This window comes from Chanodichthys erythropterus, chromosome 2, assembly GCF_024489055.1.
Source record: "Chanodichthys erythropterus isolate Z2021 chromosome 2, ASM2448905v1, whole genome shotgun sequence".
NCBI lineage: Eukaryota > Metazoa > Chordata > Actinopteri > Cypriniformes > Xenocyprididae > Chanodichthys > Chanodichthys erythropterus.
Window position 1 is genome coordinate 7,094,060 of NC_090222.1, and position 21,703 is coordinate 7,115,762.

At 36.4% G+C, this 21,703-nt stretch overlaps 1 protein-coding gene across 1 annotated transcript in view; it reads left to right on the forward strand.

The window, feature by feature from the left end:
* Positions 1–21,703, forward strand: part of LOC137030272 (lysophosphatidylcholine acyltransferase 1) — a 52,083-nt gene that overhangs the window by 14,944 nt on the left and 15,436 nt on the right. The window contains exons 2-4 of the mRNA XM_067400487.1: positions 6,663–6,802; positions 17,066–17,280; positions 20,698–20,810. Of these exons, the coding sequence (XP_067256588.1) occupies positions 6,663–6,802; positions 17,066–17,280; positions 20,698–20,810 (468 nt within the window). The remainder of the gene's footprint in view (positions 1–6,662; positions 6,803–17,065; positions 17,281–20,697; positions 20,811–21,703) is intronic.

Below are 21,703 nucleotides of genomic sequence, written 5' to 3' on the forward strand. Positions count from 1 at the left end.
AGAAAAATATCCATATTTAACAAGTTATAAAGTAAAATATCTAGCTTCCGCTAGTCCGCCTTCCATATTCAACTTACGGAGAAAGTGTAATGCCTCTTGCTGTTCAAAACACTTAAGCTACGTCCTACGCCTTCTCCATTCAACTTACGAAAAAAGCATAACTGACGCGAGGTAACTGAAAAGAAGCTTAACTGCATCACTGCATTAACCTGTGTTCTGTCTGTTTATTGTAGTGTGCATGTGTGATATGTGACAGTTGTCCTTACTTAAGTGCATCCAGACAGAGTGAGCGTTTCGTGAAGGGGAGGAGGAAATATCGCAAACTTGGAATCTTTCTTGAACCAAGAAATGGTAAAAACATGATGTAGAAGTGGTACAGTCGAAATGCTGCTTATTTGCTTAACATCACATCCGACACAACAAATGATTACTTTAATTTCTGTTAGACCTTCCTGAAAAACCTGAAAATCAGTTTATTTAATTTGTATCTTTGCTGTTTTAAATTTATTTGTGCTATTGTTTATTGTTTGTAGTTTGATTATTTGTTCTTATCCACCAAACCCCCCCAACAACCCCCCCCCCCCTTTTTTTTTTTTTTTTTAGTTTGATAGTAGTCAAACTGTACCGTACCGTACCGAAACTTTGACCCGAAAACAGTGGAACAAACCGAACCATGACAAATTTGAACCATTACAGCCATTTCACACCTCAAGCATGTGTGCATGTTAACAAATGAGTGCATTCACACCTGGAGCAGGGGCAATGCGCGAGCAGCAGTGAAGTGAGGCTTTCTGCACCTATTCTATTTTGCTGCTCAATTAAAGTGAAAGCACACTTTTAATGCACAAAATTAATGATTTCTCACAAAAAGTGCTCAAAATGCACAGAATAAGCGGGTCTATTGTGTTTTAACCATAACTGGAGTATGTCAGAAAAGAAAATGAATAATCAAAAATATTTATAGAAGATTTACCCATTTAAACTTTTTAATTATTCAGTTCGGGTGAAAGTATGGTGTAAAACATTGAGAGAACTTACTCATTGTTTTAAATGGTTCTTTTGTCTGCCTTCAAAAACAGCACATTCTATGTTGAATTAAAACTGAATCAACATGGTTGAAGCTGTTTTCTTGGTTGCATTTGTTGTTTACCGTTTACATGCAAATGTTGTGCACCTCCCCATGTTAACAAAATTTCAAGACTGTCATTAATCTATCTATTAGAATCTGATATGAACTGTCTCATAAATGATCATTTTTTATGCTCCAATAGCGTTAAAAAAGCTTTTGTCTAAGGTCAAATCTACTTTCAGTTGCAAATGTGAGTGAAATGCTCACAATGTCGAGCCCTGGTGTTCAACAACAACAGTAATCAATGTTATATTGCTGTAATTTTCAGCTTTAGCTCTTTGATTAATCGAAGACTCTCGTTTTTTACTATATAGAAAAACAAATACGGTGAGTAAATGACATCACAAAGGAGCTCACGGCTGGTCGGCAGGTTTGTTTTTTCTAATGTTTCCAGCATGAAGCTGGTGATATCAGCAAAACCCTTGATTCCTGAGCTCTCGCCATGTATTTTTAGTGCATGTTCATACCACGCTTTTGCTCACTGATATGGGATTGGCAGCCTATTGGTCTGTGATCAACTAAATTAAAACGGCTCATTGGAAACCATTAACATCTTCCAGTACTCACAGCACTAGTGCTGTTAATTGGTCACTTTGAAAGCTATCAGTGTGTAAATGCAGCCAAGTGCTGATAAGAGCAAGATAAATATTGACTGGAGATATCCCATAATACCCTTCCGCTGATAAGATGTGCTTCTGTTTGATAAGGCGGCGGATCAGCCTGGTCACTTTAGGATTAAGGGCAGAATAAAGCTTTTATTTATTTGTGTTGTAATCTGTTGAACGTGTCCCATGTCACACCTGCTCATGGAAGATCTGTAAGACATCTCAATGTCTCAGTCTTGTCTTGGCACCTAACCTGCTTCCAGACAAGATGTATTTTATCAGGTGAATTAAATATATCGACCATACCAAATATTATAGTTCACTGATGTCAATTTGCCAAAAGCCTTCTCTGTGGAAAATACAAACCCGATTCCAAAAAAGTTGGGACACTGTACAGATTGTAAATAAAACAGAATGCAATCATGTGGAAGTTTCAAATTTCAATATTTTATTCAGAATACAACATAGATGACATATCAAATGTTTAAACTGAGAAAATGTATCATTTTAAGGGAAAAATAAGTTGATTTTAAATTTCATGGCATCAACACATCTCAAAAAAGTTGGGACAAGACCATGTTTACCACAGTGTGGCATCCCCTCTTCTTTTTATAACAGTCTGCAAACATTTGGGGACTGAGGAGACAAGGTGCACAAGTTTAGGAATAGGAATGTTGTCCCATTCTTGTCTAATACAGGCTTCTAGTTGCTCAACTGTTTTAGGTCTTCTTTGTCGCATCTTTCTCTTTATGATGCGCCAAATGTTTTCTATGGGTGAAAGATCTGGACTGCAGGCTGGCCATTTCAGTACCCGGATCTTCCTTCTACGCAGCCATGATGTTGTAATTGATGCAGTATGTGGTCTGGCATTGTCATGTTGGAAAATGCAAGTTCTTCCCTGAAAGAGACAACGTCTGGATGTGTTGTTCTAGAACTTGGATATACCTTTCAGCATTGATGGTGCCTTTCCAGATGTGTAAGCTGCCCATGCCACACGCACTCATGCAACCCCATACCATCAGAGATACAGGTTTCTGAACTGAGCGCTGATAACTTGGGTTGTCCTTGTCCTCTTTAGTCCGGATGACATGGCATCCCAGTTTTCCAAAAAGAACTTCAAATTTTAATTAATCAGACCACAGTTTTCCACTTTGCCACAGTCCATTTTAAATGAGCCTCGTCCCAGAGAAAACACCTGTGCTTCTGGATCATGTTTAGATATGGCTTCTTTTTTGACCTATAGAGTTTTAACCGGCAACGGCGAATGGCACGGTGGATTGTGTTCACCGACAATGTTTTCTGGAAGTATTCCTGAGCCCATGTTGTGATTTCCATTACAGTAGCATTCCTGTATGTGATGCAGTGCCGTCTAAGGGCCCGAAGATCACGGGCATCCAGTATGGTTTTCCGGCCTTGACTCTTACGCACCGAGATTGTTCCAGATTCTCTGAATCTTTGGATGATATTATTAACTGTAGATGATGATAATTCAAACTCTTTGCAATTTTTCTCTGAGAAACTCCTTTCTGATATTGCTCCACTATTTTTCGCCGGGGAATTGGTGATCCTCTGCCCATCTTGACTTCTGAGAAACACTGCCACTTTGAGAGGCTCTTTTTATACCCAATCATGTTGCCAATTGACCTAATAAGTTGCAAATTGGTCCTCCAGCTGTTCCTTATATGTACATTTAACTTTTCCGGCCTCTTATTGCTACCTGTCCCAACTTTTTTGGAATGTGTAGCTCTCATGAAATCCAAAATGAGCCAATATTTGGCATGACATTTCAAAATGTCTCACTTTCAACATTTGATATGTTATCTATATTCTATTGTGAATAAAATATAAGTTTATGAGATTTGTAAATTATTGCATTTTTTAATCACAATTTGTACAGTGTCACAACTTTTTTGGAATCAGGTTTGTACATGAGTAGCACTTGCAAATGTTTTTGTCAGTCAGTTAAAGGATTAGTTCACTTCAGAATGAAAATTTCCTGATAATTTACTCACCCACATGTCGTCCAAGATGTTTGTCTTTCTTCAGTTGAAAATAAATTATGGTTTTTGAGGAAAAAATTTCAGGATTTTTCTCCATATAGTGGACTTCAACAGCTACCAACGGGTTGAAGGTCCAAATTGTAGTTTAAATGCAGGTTCAAAGGGCTCTACACGATCCAGACAAGGAATAAGGGTCTTATCTAGCGAAGCGATCTGTCATTTTCTAATATATATATATATATATATATAACATTTATATTCTTTTTAACCACAAATGCTCGTCTTGCTTTGCGATGCGCCACGCATTATGTAATCACATTGGAAAGGTCACACGTGATGTAGGTGGAAGTACTGCGGTAGGGTGAAAAACTCCACCTCATTTTCTCTATCTTTAAAAATCGTCTGGCATTGTTCTACCTTTTTTTTGTAAAGGCCATTTGACTAAGTCTTTGCACATTGACTTTGTTAACACTTGCTTCAGTTTGTGCTGTTGTCAATTAATCTCAAGGAGTATATAAGAAAGGAAGTATATAAGAAACTGAATGCACATCTGTATTAGGGCTGGGCGATATATCGAATGCTTTTGTCACGCGCATTTCGTCAGTAAAGCCGGTTCCCTGATTGCCGCTAAATCGGCATCACCTGCTTTCAAATGGAGCGCCATTTAATAGACAGAGCCGTAGTTCACTGATAAGCCACGCAATATCGCGTTCAATATCGACGGCGATTCATAACGATATTGAACGCGATATTGCGTGGCTTATCAGTGAACTACGGCTCTGTCTATTAAATGCCGCTATATTTGAAAGCAGGTGATGGCGATTTAGCGGCAATCAGGGAACCGGCTTTACTGACGAAATGCGCGTGACAAAAGCATTTGATATATCGCCCAGCCCTAATCTGTATACTGTATCCAGTGTAAACAGCATCAGTGATTGTAATGGGTTCTAGGGATGCACCAAAATGGAAATTCTGGGCCAAAACTGAAAATTCATGTTGCTCTTGGCCAGATAAATCCATTTCAGCCACTGATTTTGGCCTTCCAAAACCATTTCTGCCCCAAACCGAAATTAGCTGTCTTGGCCAAACATTTTTGGTAGTCGAAATTTCGTTGCATTCCTAATTGGTTCTCTTTGCTGTTGACACGACGGACACTCGCATTCAGTCTAGGCAAATGACAGCCATTTAGCGGCAGTGGGCGGGGTCTATGGTGCAATGATGTATAACTACGCGTAGGGCTGCATGACTAAATGTATTTTAAGCACAAAAACGATATCTGCTTCTCTCGATTAAAAAAAAAAAAAAAAAAAAAAAAAAAAAGAATGTGGCGATATGGCCCGCTTGTTATTTATCCTGAAAACTTTTTTTTTTATTTGACATTTGTTTTCTTAAATCCCCAAACAGAGCTTTTCTCTTAAAAGGATACATTTTCTGCCCACCGTTTTACTCAATGCAATCTGGCAACTCTGCACACTACGGAAGAACTGATGATTTGAAAACAAACATTCACTGGAGTTTAGTGATCTACACAGTGATATCCTGCTTACATTAAATCGTCATACAAGCCACTCGTGCTGTTTGTGTGACTAAATCTGCCACCAAACCTTCAGTGATTAATTGAATTAAATCAAAACATGGATCTCCACCTTACTGTTTGCGATTATGTTTGTATTGTCACTATGTGACAAAGACCTATTATGTCAAAAATCAAGGCAAATTTTATTTCTCGTGTCATTCAGAACAGAGCAATAATGGAAAAATAAAGGCCGCTATATAAACATCAAGCCAAAACGAATTCATTTAAAGTGAAACTAAAACAGAAACCGGCATTGGGCTCACATAGCCTACCTCTCTCTTTCAGCATGAATCCAAATGTTTCCATACCCGCAATGTATTTTTATGCTAAACTATTACTTATGTAAAATATAGGCTTTATACTTCACTGACATTCCAATATCCATGTAAAACATCATCCTTCAAATGTGCTTGGCATAACACCACAGTGAGGTGGTGCTCACACTGAACGGCACAGATTGTACCATTGACTATTTCAATTGAGCAGTGTATTTTACTTTGATAACGAACAGATGTCAAGTTAGCAACGCTAGAACTGATATGTAGAACTGTTCTGTTGTTTATGCTGCTGTTTGTGCTTGTAAAACTAATCCCCTGAAAAACACATTGGTATTTTTAATGGGTCACAAACACTTATCGATTCTATTTTAATTTAATTTTAATTTAACATAATCTTGTTGGTTATCGGTTAATGATAACCTAATGAGCATCGGTTGTTGGTTTAGATAAAAAAAAAAATAAAAAAATAAAAAAAAACGAAATGAACATCCCTAGTCTGATGGTAACTCACCAAGTACCTGCTCTCGTTTCACTTTTGAACTCTGAAAGTTTCATGTTTTCATAGTATAATGTATTGAAGCCCTTTTCTGCCACATAGAGGAAAAAACAAAAACATGCTTTTGTAAACCTTAAATATCACAAGGCGAATTTAACATACTAAGTCATAATTTCGAGATTAAAAGTTGGAATTTTGATTTTAAGATTAAACTACTAAAAAAACTTGAAATTGACATTAAAAACTAAATTGACAGAAAATTATGACTTACTATGTCATAATTTCGACGTTATCATATTTTTGAGTTTGTCATAATTGACATCAAAAATGTTGACTTATTGACTTATAATTTGAGTTTTGTCAGTTTTGACATATTTCTGACTATAATTTTGACATGTCATAATTATGATTTACCAAAACATGTTTTTTTTTTTTCTTATATGGTGGAAATGGGCTTCCATGAACTGAAGATGTGACCCCTCATGAGCCTTTAACAGGCAATGTGAACCATTACTCAGCTGTTTAGAAATGGTTCCTTTTAAAAGGTTTGTTTTGTGTGTGTGCCATTTTCTCTTCAGATTGGTTTGATGACTGTGACGCTCTTCCCAATCCGGCTCTTCATAGCTGCGTTCATGATGCTGTTGGCCTGGCCGTTTGCCTTCATCGCATCCGTGGGCCGCTCCGAGGCAGTGGTGGAGCCGCAGTGCTTATGGAGAAAGTAAAGACCTCCTCTCCTCTATTTCAAAACACAGATATACACTACAGCGAGAACAACTGAATACAAACTACAGCATTTGCATAGTCATTACTAATTCAGAATTGAAAACGCGCTCTTTGTATTTTTTTTTTTTTTTCTTGAATCTTGCTGTAGTGTTTATGATTTGTTTGTGGTGAGATGAATTTGACTTCAGATCCTCTATTTCATAAATCAGGAAGTTGAGAGAACTGATGTTCAATACACAAGTGTTGCATGAGACCAGCACAGCACAATTGCAGCAAAGCAGCTTCTCTGTTTCTGCACCACCGGATACAAATGCAATAAAAGAGTGTTTTTCAAATCGGTATAATGCACATCTGCTTTAATAATTAATATTACACTATTGTTTAAAAGTTTGGGCTTGGTAAGATTTTTTAATGTTTTTCAAATTAGTGTCTCATGGTCACCAAGGCTGCATTTATTTAATCAAATATACAGTGACAACAGTAATATTGTGAAATATTATTACAATTTAAAATAATTTTGCAAATATATTTAAAAATAATTAAGATCCTTCAGAAATCATTCTAATATGCTGGTCTAATTCTAATTCTAATATGCTGCTCTAATGCTAATCATTCTAATTTGCTGCTCAAGAAACATTTATTATTTTATTAATGTTTTAAAAAAGTTGTGCTTATTCACATTTCTTCTAGAACCTATGATACATTTTATTTTTTCAGGATTATTTGTTGAATAGAAATTTGAAAAGAACAGCATTTATTTAAAACAGAACTTTTATTCAGCAAGGATGCACTAAATTAAAGTGACAGTAAAGACATTTATAATTATTATAAATTAATTATTAATGACGTTAATGCCACTTTTGATCATTTTAATGCATCCTTGCTGAATAAAAGTATTCATTTCTGCTTATTAACCTTACCAACTTACTACCCTCAAACCTTTGAACAATAGTGTATATTCAGCTGAGGTGTGTTTGATTCGGTGTGTAATGCAGATATGAGGCACAGTCACACAGATCTTATGTCACTGAGCCTCAGTGACACACACATACACATGCTGTTGTCCTTTCAATGGCTATTTCAAGATGCCCACTGGGAAACATCCTCTTTCTGAACAGTAGATCCAGTATCTAATTAAACACTCTTTTTTTTTTTAAAGATGCAAATTATGTCCACCAATGTTAATAACTACTAATAACCTCCTTGACCTCTAATTAACAAAGTGGTTGTCTTATTGAGCTATGAAATAGTTAAACACCCTCCTGTGAGCAGAATCCAGTAATGCTTTCTATTGAACAGCTCCTCAGATTCGGCTCACAGGTGTTTGAGCGTGTGCTCGTCTGCACTGCAGTATAATGTTTGCTCCCTATTTAAACGTGGTATTAATATCCACATTGAGTGATCTGAGCACTCAAACCACATTCATAGGAAGTCAGGGATGCATGTGTAGTGTACATGGTGATGCACAAGTGTTGTGTGCAAAGGCTGTGAATTAATTTAAAACCATAAAAACCATAAAAATACTGCTGCATAATGCGTATTTCAGAGTAACGTGGCACTGTATTCATTTACACATGAGCAGCTCATGATACAATGTTCTGCGTCATTTACTGTGTTCTGTACATCACTCTGAATCCTTCATGCATTTATTTATTTGCCAAAACTATTTATTTATTTATTTTTTATGATATAACTGCATTGTTAATGTTTTTTTTTATTATAACCTGTTATCTGTTGGTGTTCTGGTAACCCAACAACCCCACAGTATTTTTTTATTTTTTTATTGCCTTTTTCCCCATCACATATTTTAGTAACCATCATAAATTTGGTATCATTTGTTTGGTCATTGCCAGTGATGGGAATAATGACGTTATAAATAAATGATGTTACTTTTTTCAGTAACAAGTAATCAAACAAATTTTCCCCCGTTACAACGCCGTTTACAAAAAAATGCCACGTTACTATAATTGGGCTCACTGAAGCAGTTTACGTCTGAGTAGATCTCTCTCAGTCATGGGACATGCAGAGGTTTTTCTCTGGTGTGTGCGTTGGGGTAGGACACATGCTAATTGATGATGGTGTGACTACTAGAGATGATAGACCTGCATAGCATTTTGTTGTAAAGAAATAGTAGGCTACAGGTTAGTCATACACAAATATAATTTTAAACTGATAATAATGTACGATGCCCTGTGTGAGTCTGTGTCAGAGCATGCGAGCGGAGCACGAGCTCATACCAGAATACCCTTTGTGACATGCTGAATAGAAAATATGTGAAATAAGTTTTTTTCTTTTTTTTTTTCTCTCTAGTCGACTAGTAGTTGTTCAGCCATTAGTTGACTAATCACATTTATATTAATTTAATTTCTTAAAGGTGCCATAGAAGGCTTTTTCACAATATGTATATAATCATGTAATATAAGGTGTCCCCTGAATGTGTCTGTGAAGTTTCAGCTCAAAATACCCCATTTTTTTTTTAACTGCCTATTTTGGGGCATAATTAAATATGCGCCAATTCAGCGTGCTTCAACTTTAAATGATCGCGCTCCCCGCCCCCAAGCTCGTGACTCTATAATACATTGCATAAACAAAGTTCACACAGCTAATATAACCCTCAAAATGGATCTTTACAAAGTTTTCGTCATGCAGCATACCCGATTATGTAATTATGGTATTTATTTGGATGTTTACATTTGATTCTGAATGAGTTTGAGGCTATTCTCCATGGCTAACGGGTTAAAGCTAACATTACACACTGTTGGAGAAATTTATAAAGAATGAAGTTGTGTTTATGAATTATACAGACTGCAAGTGTTTAATAATGAAAATATCGATGGCTCTTGTCTCCGTGAATTAGGGCTGGGCGATATGGCCAAAATTTATATCACGATATAATTCTTAATTTCGGTCGATATGATATAATTCCGATATCGATATGAACTATATAATAGCCTCAGAAAAACTGCCAAGAACAGCCACAACGGATGTCTGTACCTACAAACGTCTGAAAAATTAATTTGCCAAATCTATGAAATCTCTTCCTATAAAACTATATAATATTTTAGAAATAAAAACAGTACAAATAAATTTGTTCAGCTTTTATTTGTATTTAGCCTTCATACAAACATAAAAATAAACATAAGACTCACTCACTCTAGTAATATTAATATCTTTAACATTAAACTATAACGTAGGCTGATTTTATTATCCTTAATATAGATTAAAACAAAAGTGCTTCAGCCAAGATAAAGATTGTGAACAGTAAAAACAGAAAAAAACAGTGAGAAACAACAAAAACAAATTGCTGTGGTAGGGACTTTGTTGAGTGTTGATGACACTAGGGGTGCAACTGTTCAAATTGCTCACGGTTTAGTTCGTATCACGGTTTTAGGGTCACGATTTCGGTACTATCGCGTTCTGCTAATAGCACATACCGAACCGTACAGAAACCGTGAGCCTAAAAATAGGACTACTGTCAAATAAAAATTAAAGAAAATAAGAACAAACAATCAAACTACAAGCAACATCACAAATAAGTACAATAAAGCAAATATTCAAATAAAATAAACAGTGCTTTTTCAGGTTTTTCAGGTATCTAACAGTAGTTTTCAGGTACAGAAAATGGATAATCAAATATAAAATAACACTGCATATTATCTTTACTGTACTTTACTGTAAAATAAATTACGATTAATCATTATTGAAGTTACAAAAACTATTCAGTCAAGAGCAGTGAGTGATTTCTTTGTTATTTGTTGTTTGATTTAACATTAAAAACAGGAATAGTTTTTTTCCCTTTAAGACATGCACAATCCAGTACATATACTGTTACACATGCGCTGTCTTTCTCGATACGTTCACTTAAGACATAACTGACTGTTTGCTAGGATACTCGCTAGGACGGGCATGTTGACATAATTTTTGTATGAATTTGTCTGCCGAAACGCAAGACTTGAAAGAGAACTCAGTATTTACACGCTGACTGAAATAAGCGTGTACACGCTTCGGATGAGTGCACACAAATCTTCTCACAGTGCGCGAGTTCTCTTTTGCGTCTTGTTCTTGAAGGTTTAAATCAGCAAGGCTTAAATGAGTTAGTTTAAACACAGATAGCAACGTGTGCTGTTCAGGTCTCCCCTGCGCTCGCGCGCTATCAACACCCGGTTGATGACTGCGACTGGACATTAGAGCAGACTGCACTCGCAGTTAACAGTTTACAAAGAGTGACTGTTTTGTCCACGCTTATCATTGTTGTAACGTTTTGCGCATCCATCGACTGAAACATACATTATCTGAACTCTGTCTGTCTGTTTTCCACGTTGCTATTTTAAACAAAGCACTGGCTGATGGCTGCGTGTCTCTGTGGTGTACGTCATCACGTAAATAGCCAATCGCGTTCTGCTCTTTCTAACGGCTGCGCCTCAAGTCAGTGAGACATGTTGTAATGTGTATCGAAATACCGGAAATGTTTAAAAATCACCGTTATCGGAAAAAAATATATCGCGATATATTTTTTTTATTGAATTATTGTCCAGCCCTACCGTGAATACAGTAAGAAACGATGGTAACTTTAACCACATTTAACAGTACTTTAGCAACATGTTAACGAAAAATTTAGAAAGACAATTTACAAATATCACTAAAAATATCATGTTATCATGGATCATGTCAGTTATTATTGCTCCATCTGCCATTTTTTGCTGTTGTCCTTGCTTGCTTACCAGCATAAAGTCTGATGATTCAGATGTTAATACTGCCTTGTTTAATGCCCTGAACATGGGCCTGGCATATGCATGAATTTGGGGGCGTACATATTAATGATCCTGACTGTTGCGTCACAGTCTGTGTTATGTTGAGATTCGCCTGTTCTTCTGAGGTCTTTTAAACAAATGAGATTTACATAAGAAGGAGGAAACAATGGTGTTTGAGACTCTCTGTATGTCATTTCCATGTACTGAACTCTTGTTATTCAACTATGCCAAGCTAAATTCAATTTTCAATTCTATGGCACCTTTAAATACTGGAGAGAATAAACCATAATAATGAACATTTACGTAATATAGGCTATATAGCACTCAAGCGCATACATAAAGCTTGCCATAAAGAACAGGCAAAAGTAATGATTATGAATGTGACAAAAACAACAAGGAGACATTTTAATTGTTTATTAATAAAGTAATGTTTTCTGAATCAGTCTGCTGCAAAGATGAAGTTGACATTGCTGACTCATCATCTCCGCATAGACTGGAGAGAGAATGCACGTTTAATTCGGATTACATCATCAGAGAGTAGCCTATTTCTTTTTGTTTTGAATTATTTTGTTTAAAAGTAGACATTTCAAGCTTTCTATAGATATATTTCTCATATCTGTGAGGCAAGCAGCCTGTACATTTTCGGTTCTTTTAGCCTGTAAGATGCGCTCCAGTTCAAGTGCAAGTGATCGCTCTGGTGCCTCCATGTCATGATTACATTGTCTGATATATTTGCTTATTATTTATTAAATCCAGGCAATTGGTTGATGCAACATTGATTAAAATTTAAGATACAATTTTTACAAAATGAAATTCACTTAAAAGAAAGGCTTTCTACAAAACTTAAAGGGATAAAAATGAAAACCCAAAAATGAAAATGTGATGTTTATCTGCTTACCCCCAGCGCATCCAAGATGAGAGGTAAAAAATTACATAAATACTGTTCGGTTTCTCACACAAACCAGTCGGTTCGTGTCTTAGGACATCAATGTGTCGTCACGAGCCGCAGGGTTTAATTTGGATTTGTCTATGCATGTTTTTTCGACTCTTATTGTTCGAGTTCCCATTCACTCCCATTATTTGACTGACAGATGGCAACAGTTGGAGCTAAAAATCATCATTTGTGTTCTACTGAAGAAACAAAGTCACCTACATTTTGTGAGAAGTAACTAGTAACTATAACTAATTACTTTTTTAAAGTAACGTGCCCAACACCGGTCATTGCATTAACATGGAAATGGTAAATGCTAAATTTTTATATCAACTCCAAATTTGGAACACAACTTGATTATACATATGGCTTTGATTTTTAGAAGTTTTAGAATTAAAAAAAAAAAAAAAAAAAGTGAAGTTCAGTACATTTGTTTTACAGTAAACTTAAACTTCTATAACACTTGTATTTGAAGTGCTTTCACTCCTGCAAAAGTTTGCTGGGTGTCTTTAAAAAGAGACCAACATTAGGTCTGTATTCCAAAACATTCATGAACTACAATTATTAAAGCTCAAAACTCAACAAAATGGGGGTGACAGTTATTAGATAAAAATATTAACCTGTTGATATGAAGCCCCTCCAGTTCGCACCTGCCCACTCCAAACCCGGGCCCATTCGCATTGGAGTCAGATGCTCTAACAAGGAGGCTAAAGGCTGCAACCTCTAGCGTCAGTTGTTAGATCATCTCTTGAGATCAGGGGAGTGAGGTTTACACTCACAGCTCTTACTAACCTACGTCTGTTACACTCACCCCCCTAAACCTCACTCCCATCCGGGTCACGGCACCAATGTAGCCCCTCAAGTTCGCACCTGCCCGCTCCGAGCGGGACACAAACCCAGGCCCGTTTGCATGGGAGTCGGACGCACTAACAAGGAGGCTAAAGGCTGCAACCTATAGCGTCAGTCACTAGAGCATCTCTTGAGATCAGGGGAATGAGGTTTACACGCACAGCTCTTAATAGCCTATGTCTGTTACAAATAGCCACAACAAAAATCATAATAATTGGTCAAATGGGTGGGGATGTGTCCTATGAACTACTCGAGTCATCTGGTCTAAACTCCTAGATTTTTTTCATATCATAACGGTACACAGATTGATGGTTCGGTACATACCTGAATTTTGTGGTCATGGTTTGATGCGATTTCGGTACATCAGGGAAAAGCAACAAATCCCAATGCTAGGTTTTCTTAATTTATTTGGAACAAACAGTAGTGCATATTATAGTTTGTTCCACCTAGCGGCTTTTAGTCCCCCTGAGGTAGTTAGTACAGTACAGCCTCCTTTAGTGTATTAAACACTAAGCAGTAAGTAGAATGCACACTTGCATGGGTTTTTTTGTAGGGCTGATTTAAAAAACACAAAAAGGATTAGGTCACAATCAGCTATAAAGCTGCAAATCTCTTATGTTATAAAAGTACAAAATAAGTTGAATGATGACTAATAAAACTTGTGCAGAGATTAGTTTTTGCTGAACACACAACACAAATTGGCACAATACCAATTGATTTTGTCTCATAACAGCAGAAACAACTTAAATGGTCATACCAATAAGGGTAAGACCAGAGGTGGGTAGAGTATCCAAAAACTGTACTCAAGTAAAAGTACTTGTAGAAATATTTACTCAAAGTAAAAGTTAAATTAATAATCTTAATAGTTACTTGAGTAAGAGTAAAAAAGTATCCAGTGAAAAACTACTCAAGTAGCTAGTAGTTACTAGTTACTTTGTGTGTGTGTGTGTGTGTGTGTGTGTGTGTGTGTGTGTGTGTGTGTGTGTGTGTGTGTGTGTGTGTGTGTGTGTGTGTGTGTGTGTGTGTGTGTGTGTGTGTGTGTGTGTATATGTATGTATGTATGTATGTATAATATATATATATATATGGAACCACTAATATTTTTTATGTTTTTAAAAGAAGTTTCGTCTACTCACCAAGGCTACATTTATTTAATTAAAAATACAGTAAAAAACAGTAATATTGTGAAATATTATTACAATTTAAAATAACTGTGTACTATTTAAATATATTTGACAAAGTAATTTATTCCTGTGATGCAAAGCTGAATTTTCAGCATCGTTACTCCAGTCTTCAGTGTCACATGATCCTTCAGAAATTATTCTAATATGCTGATTTGCTGCTCAATAAACATTTATGATTATTTTCAATGTTGAAAACAGTTGTGTACTTTTTTTTTTTTTCAGGATTCCTTGATGAATAGAAAGTTCAAAAGAACAGCATTTATCTGAAATACAAAGCTTCTGTAGCATTATACACTACCGTTCAAAAGTTTGGGGTCAGTAAGAATTTTTATTTTTATTTTTTTGAAAAGAAATTAAAGAAATTAATACTTTTATTCAGCAAGGATGCATTAAATCAATCAAAAGTGGCAGTAAAGACATTTATAATGTTACAAAAGATTAGATTTCAGATAAACACTGTTCTTTTGAACTTTCTACATTATTTCTGGCATCTGTAGCCCAAATATCATTATTTTTCCTTTGTATAATAATAACATATACAGTAACACAGTTAGTGGATAATGAGCTGACTCACGGACGTCTGACATGTCTCTCTTTTCATTCATATTACATAAACAGAATATTTGTTTTCGATTTTGACTTACATGGTGTTTACACAAAGGTGTTAATTTTCAAGACGAGCTAGTTGCCGGCGCCGCCACTGCACTACCCACAAATTACCGCGGACGGCGGGTGTTCATTTCATACTCTCTGACCAATGGTAGCTTATTTAATGTATTCATTAAGATATGTTCAAAACAACGGTAAAGAAATGCTACATACTTTCTTATTGTGACGTAATAGGCTAATCTGTCTGGTTGTAAAATGTAGGCTATTGACTATATGAATTGAAATCCAATGAAATCGATACCTGTCGAATTGTTCACAGACAACATATGCAGTTCAACTAATAGGATCATGTTGGATCAAGCCTTGGAACAGAATCGATTCAAAAGAGTGATTAATTTGTGAATGGGGCATCTTTCATGAAAAAAAGACAGCGCACTTGGAATAAACTATGCATTTCTTAACATGTACAGTATTGCATTAAAATAAAGTAACGAGAGGAACGTTGCCCATTGTAGCGAAGTAAAAGTATAGATTTTTCATTAGAAATGTACTCAAGTAAAAGTACCCACGTTTAAATCTACTCTAAAAAGTACAAATTTTCAAAAAAAATATTCAAGTAAATGTAACAAAGTAAATGTACTTCGTTACTACCCACCTCTGAGTAAGACATCATTTGAAACTAAAGTCTGTTTTTATTTGTGTATACTCAAAACACAAATAAACATTGTGCTTTTGTAAAATAAAGAAAGCAAACAGGATGCCGCTTACTTTCTGCCATCCTGGTTTCCGTTCCATTGAATTTTGTGCACATCTAGAGCTGTTGTGATAACTGCGATATCATAATACTGTGCTATTGAGGAACCAACCGTGAAGCAATGCAAGAACGTGATATTTGCATGTTTTCTTTTTCGGAAGGTGATGCTCTTGTCGTTTTACACTTTGTGCAAATAATTTAGTAATGATAACTTAATGTGTACTATGGTGATTCGTGGAAAAAAAAAAAGTTGTCATGTCCAAGAAAAGCGAAATCTTTGTCTTTGCATCAATTCATTGTTGGTCAGCTGAGCCTACTAAAGTTAAAATGATTAACAGCTTGTTTCATTACATCGCTCTTTGAATAAATCAGCATTTTTGAACGTGTAATTGAATAAACTGTTTAATTTGTGACTCAAAGTCAGTCCCTTGCTGTTACCTTGTGGCACAACAATGTAACTGCACTGACTGACACCCCATCTAGGATGCGCAGAGATGAGTTGTTCTGCTTATACTGGTGAAATTATCTGCAGAAAGTCTCTTGTCCGGTCAGATTCGGGGATCAGAAGTAATATTATGCATATAACAATAGCTCTACGATCTTGTAATTGGTGATAATACCACATATCGCTCTATTGAGCAACACAAAATTACCGCAAGGGAACCGCAACAGCCCTGTAAGGCATCACAAAAATGAATCGAAACTTAGCGTATATAGGCTACTAGCAAACTCTTGCATGCCATCTGAACTCTTGTTATGGGTTGGTGCATAGATTGTCTATTCTTCTACTCTTTTTCCTGTTATGGCGGTTGGCCATCAGTGTTGCATTACCACTCGCTCTCCCTTCTGGATTGGAGTGTGGATAACCTGTGACTGACTGCTGTATTCATCGTCTGACTGTATGCACCGAACCATGACATCCATACATCCATACACATATAGAGTGTAATGATACATAAATTTGTCCCGAAGCATCACGATTAGAGAAAAATTAAATGTTGCAATGTCAGTTTTTTCCAGTGTTGTGCAGCCCTAGCATACATAACAGCAGTTCACATACAGCTCATTGGTGTTCTGACAAAACTCGCTCTAATGAAACAAATCCACCTTCATGTTCCCAAACCTTTCGTCTAAATGACGCTGCATGTGGTCTGATCTCAGACTCGCTCTTCTTCTGTAGGGTGGTGGACGTGGTGCTGAAGACCATCATGCGGGTCATGTGGTTTGCGGGCGGCTTCCACTGGATCAGAATTAAAGGCAGAAGGGCTCTGCCTGCCGAAGCGTCCATCCTCACCCTCGGCCCTCACTCGTCCTATTTCGACGCTATTCCCGTCACCATGACTATGGCGTCGATTGTGATGAAAGCGGAGAGCAAAGACATTCCTGTGTGGGGAAGTAAGTGTGCACAAATATATCCATTATTAAAAGGCAGCAAAACAAATCTGGACAGGAACACTTTTCTCATACATTCAGCCTGTTCTCATTATCATTGTATTATCATAACAAGAGTGTTGCCTAGGCGATATATACAGTCGATCACTAATATAAATATAAAATAAGTAGTTTATACAGTTAATGTTGCTATATAGGGGACCTTGGAGACGAGCAACAAAAAATAGAGGAAGAATTGAGGTGACATTGAGGGATTGCATGTGAAATGAACAGGCTGCATGATCCTAGATAAACAGGTGTCTTTCTCTTCTGAAATGCATCCAGTTATCCCAATGAGGAAAGGGACTTTAAGGAATACAGTTGGGCTTTATTTGTTTTGCTTAAATGGTGGTGCTGGATGCAGTTTTAGTTTGTATTAGTCTGGTCGACAACATGAACTCAATTCATTTCATTTAGACATAAAAATGAGGGGTGTTTCCTCTGAGGAGGCACTGCCTCCCTTGCCTCCTCAGAGGAAACACCCCTCATTTTTATGTCTAAATGAAATGAATTGAGTTCATGTTGTCGACCAGACTAATACAAACTAAAACTGTATCCAGCACCACCATTTAAGCAAAACAAATAAAGCCCAACTGTATTGGATGAGAAAATAGTCCATATTACAAAAATAAAACAACAAAAATATTATAAAATATAATATTTAATCGTGTGTCACTTGCTTCTAAAGTAACGCCGTCAACAGTGACACCAGCGAGTGAAGTTACAGCAGGAGGCTGCTTTTCTCTTGCCTTGCCTCCCCTGAGCCTGTTGAGTTTTAACAGACCCCCTAAAGTGTGCGGTTTTGGTGGAGGTAAATTGAGAATGAATGGGGGAAAGTCACATGAGATGGGGCAATGTCTCCATCATGCTATGATTGGATATCATTGGTTATGATTGGATATGATTGGTTCGTGGGAAAAATCCCACCTCTTGTTTTCGTGCATGCTCCACGTTCGTGAATTGGATTGAATAAACAAAATTATGCCATTAATTAGTTATCATTTTGAAATAAATGTAAAATGCTTAAAAACACTAAATTGAGATTTATACTTGATTTTAAATAGAACATTAAAGGGTTAGTTCACCCAAAAATGAAAATTCTGTCATTTATTACTCACCCTCATGCCGTTCCACACCCGTAAGACCTTCATTAATCTTCGAAACGCAAATTAAGATATTTTTGTTGAAATCCGATGGCTCCGTGAGGCCTGCATAGCCAGCAATGATATTTCCTCTCTCAAGATCCATAAAGGTACTAAAAACATATTTAAATCAGTTCATGTGAGTACAGTGGTTCAATATTAATATTATAAAGTGACGAGAATATTTTTGGTGCGCCAAAAAAAGCGAAATAATGCTTTATATCGTGATGGCCAATTTCAAAACACTGTTTCAGGAAGCTTCTGAGCATTATAAGTCAGCGTGTCGAATCAGCGGTTCAGAGCACCAAAGTCACGTGAATTCAGCAGTTTGGCGGTTTGACACGCGATCTGAATCATGATTTGACACAGAAGAATCATAACACTCCGAAGCTTCCTGAAGCAATGTATTGAAATCGGCCATCGTATTTCAATCAAAAATACCTTAATTTGTGTTCCGAAGATTAGCGAAGGTCTTACGGGTGTGGAACGGCATGAGGGTGAGTAATAAATGACATTATTTTCATTTTTGGGTGAACTAACCCTTTAATTACATTGTTAATAATAGTATTGTATGTTTATTTAAATATGAAAATATGACATTAAGTGTAACTGGGACATGAATTTTCATTTGATTTATAAAAAAAAAAAAAAAAAAAGAATTTCAGAACGCCACAAAAAGTAAATAAATAAATAAAACTACAACATTTATAAAGGTTTGTCACATTTAAACATGGTACAGGCATCATTTGTGTGTGCTGATAGTCTATATGATGCACCTTTGAGAGCATCTGCGGACTGTGCAATTTGTGGCCAGGCAATTAGATGAAGCTGGTTAGTGCATGCTAATTTTGGTGTAGGCGTTAAGTCCCTGATCAGCCAGGCAACTCTGAGCCACATGCTGCAGCTTAATCCCTGGATAGTGCAGATCTTCGTCCATATCTGCTCTCCCACTCAGTAGTGATCTCAATCATCATCATCATCATCATCATCAGCAGCAGCCCTTCCTCCAATACATCTCCAGAGCTGATGATGAGCAGCTCACGCTCCCATTCCCTGCAGTGCTGCTGTAGACTGATGTTCCATGTGACCCGGTCTGGAGGACGATGAGTTTCAGCAGCAGCTGTAGGGAAGTGAAAGAGGAAGCTGTGATTGTGGTACTGTGACGTCTCAACATAACTCAACAGAGAGAAGCCAAGAAAAGCCTAAAATAATAAAACAAATTTCATTAACTTATTTACACATTTCAAATGTTTGGAATAATTAAGATTTTAATGTTTTTGAAAAATCCCTTATGCTAAGCAAGTAAAAAACAGTGAAATATTATTAGAATTTAAAACAACTGTTTTCTATTGTAATGTATTTTAAAATATAATTTATTCCTGTGATGCAAAGCTGAATTTTCAGCATCATTACTCCAGTCTTCAGTGTCACATGATCCTTTGCTACTCAAGAAACATTTCTTATTATCAATGTTGAAAACCGTTTTGCTGCTTCATATTTTTGTAGAAACCGTGAAACTTTTTTTTTTTTTTTTTTTTTAGATTTTTCTGATGAATAGAAAGTTCAATAGAACTGCATTTACTTGAAATATAAGTCTTTTGTAACATCTTATCTAGTTTGTCCTTGTTGATTAAAAGTATTTATTTCTTTCAAACTTAGCCCAGACTTTTGAATGGTAGTGAAATAATATTATTATAATTTAAGAAATAAATATTTAATGTATTAATAAAGTCTGTTGGACATGAACATGATGGTAAGCATATGTAATTCCACACAGCTTGATGTGAAAACATTTAATTTCCATCCTACATAAATGTATTTCATTAATTAGAAGATCATTCTGTCATTGTTTACATATGAAGATAATCATAACAGCCCTAAAAACATCTTTTTCTTTATGCAAAATATAAAACTATAAATCTTTGGGTTTGGAAAATGACCAAGTATTTTCTGAGATTTTGGGTGAATGTCACAGAAAATGTTTTCTAAATTATTAGGCTCAATCTTCACCGTTTTGATGAGATTCATCCAATAGCGTTTCGTTTCACACTGTCCTCAATGTGTCATTGAATCAGCTTCTGCAATCAAGCAGCTCATTAAGGTCTCGAGAGTAAAAATAGCTCCTCACCTTTAAAAAAAACCTTTGTACAGCCATCACACCAGGACATGGGTTTTTACAGCATTGTGTGACCTTTTGAACATCCGCATGTGAACCATGTGATCATATCTCTGCCTCCAGCTCTGATCAAATACATCCGGCCTGTGTTTGTGTCACGGTCGGATCAGGACTCCAGACGGAAGACGGTGGAAGAGATCAAGAGAAGAGCTCATTCAGGAGGAGAGTGGCCTCAGGTACGACCACCGACTCTCATTCAGCCTGATTCGGTACAATACTTCCCAAAGAAAGTCAGTAAGACTGTGAAAGGCTCATTCCTCTTTTGAAGAACAATCTGAAATCTTTAAATGAATGTGCTTGAAATTTGAGGAAGTATTTCTATAAACGTAAATCAGACGTCCAGATATCTGCTCAGGTCAAACTTTAACATTATTAAATATAACCAACCATAACATAAATGATGATTTGTCATTTGGACACACAAGATAGATGTTTTAGACACAAACCAACTAAGACAACAGAATTCATCAGATTGATTGGTAATACTCCAGTCACTAATTTGGAGCAGTTAAGGCTGATGAAGTATACTTCATTTCCCATGCTCCCCTCCATCTCGCTCACAGTTAAGATACTCTTCCCTGAGCGCACAAGCCTTTGAAAGATACTCCTTTGCCCGTGAGTGCGGAAAGACGCGTATCATAGCGCATCACTGCATAACTGATGTGCTGATGAACTGATATTAATTAGATAGCTTACTCCTCATTCAAAGAACAACTTGTTTAACACGAAATACTTTCTCGATTCACGAAAAAAATAAAATAAAAAAAATTCTCACTATGGGCCACAAGAGAAATATTAAGAAAATAAATTTGATTCATCATTGTCTCTAAGAGAATATGCACCATTATTGCAGCGTCAGATGCCAAAAGCTCAGTCCGTTTTTACTTCCAGTTTCTGTATTGAATAGGCCTAATTGACTGGAGTTTGAGACTTCTTCACCCGCATAACTCTCACACAAGGTTTGCACATTGTTTGTCTGATATCCACTGGCTCGCTTTAATGGTTTAAAATGAAAATATTTTCAATATTGCAATGCGGCATTTTTCTTTATCACCAGTTGCTCGCAAAA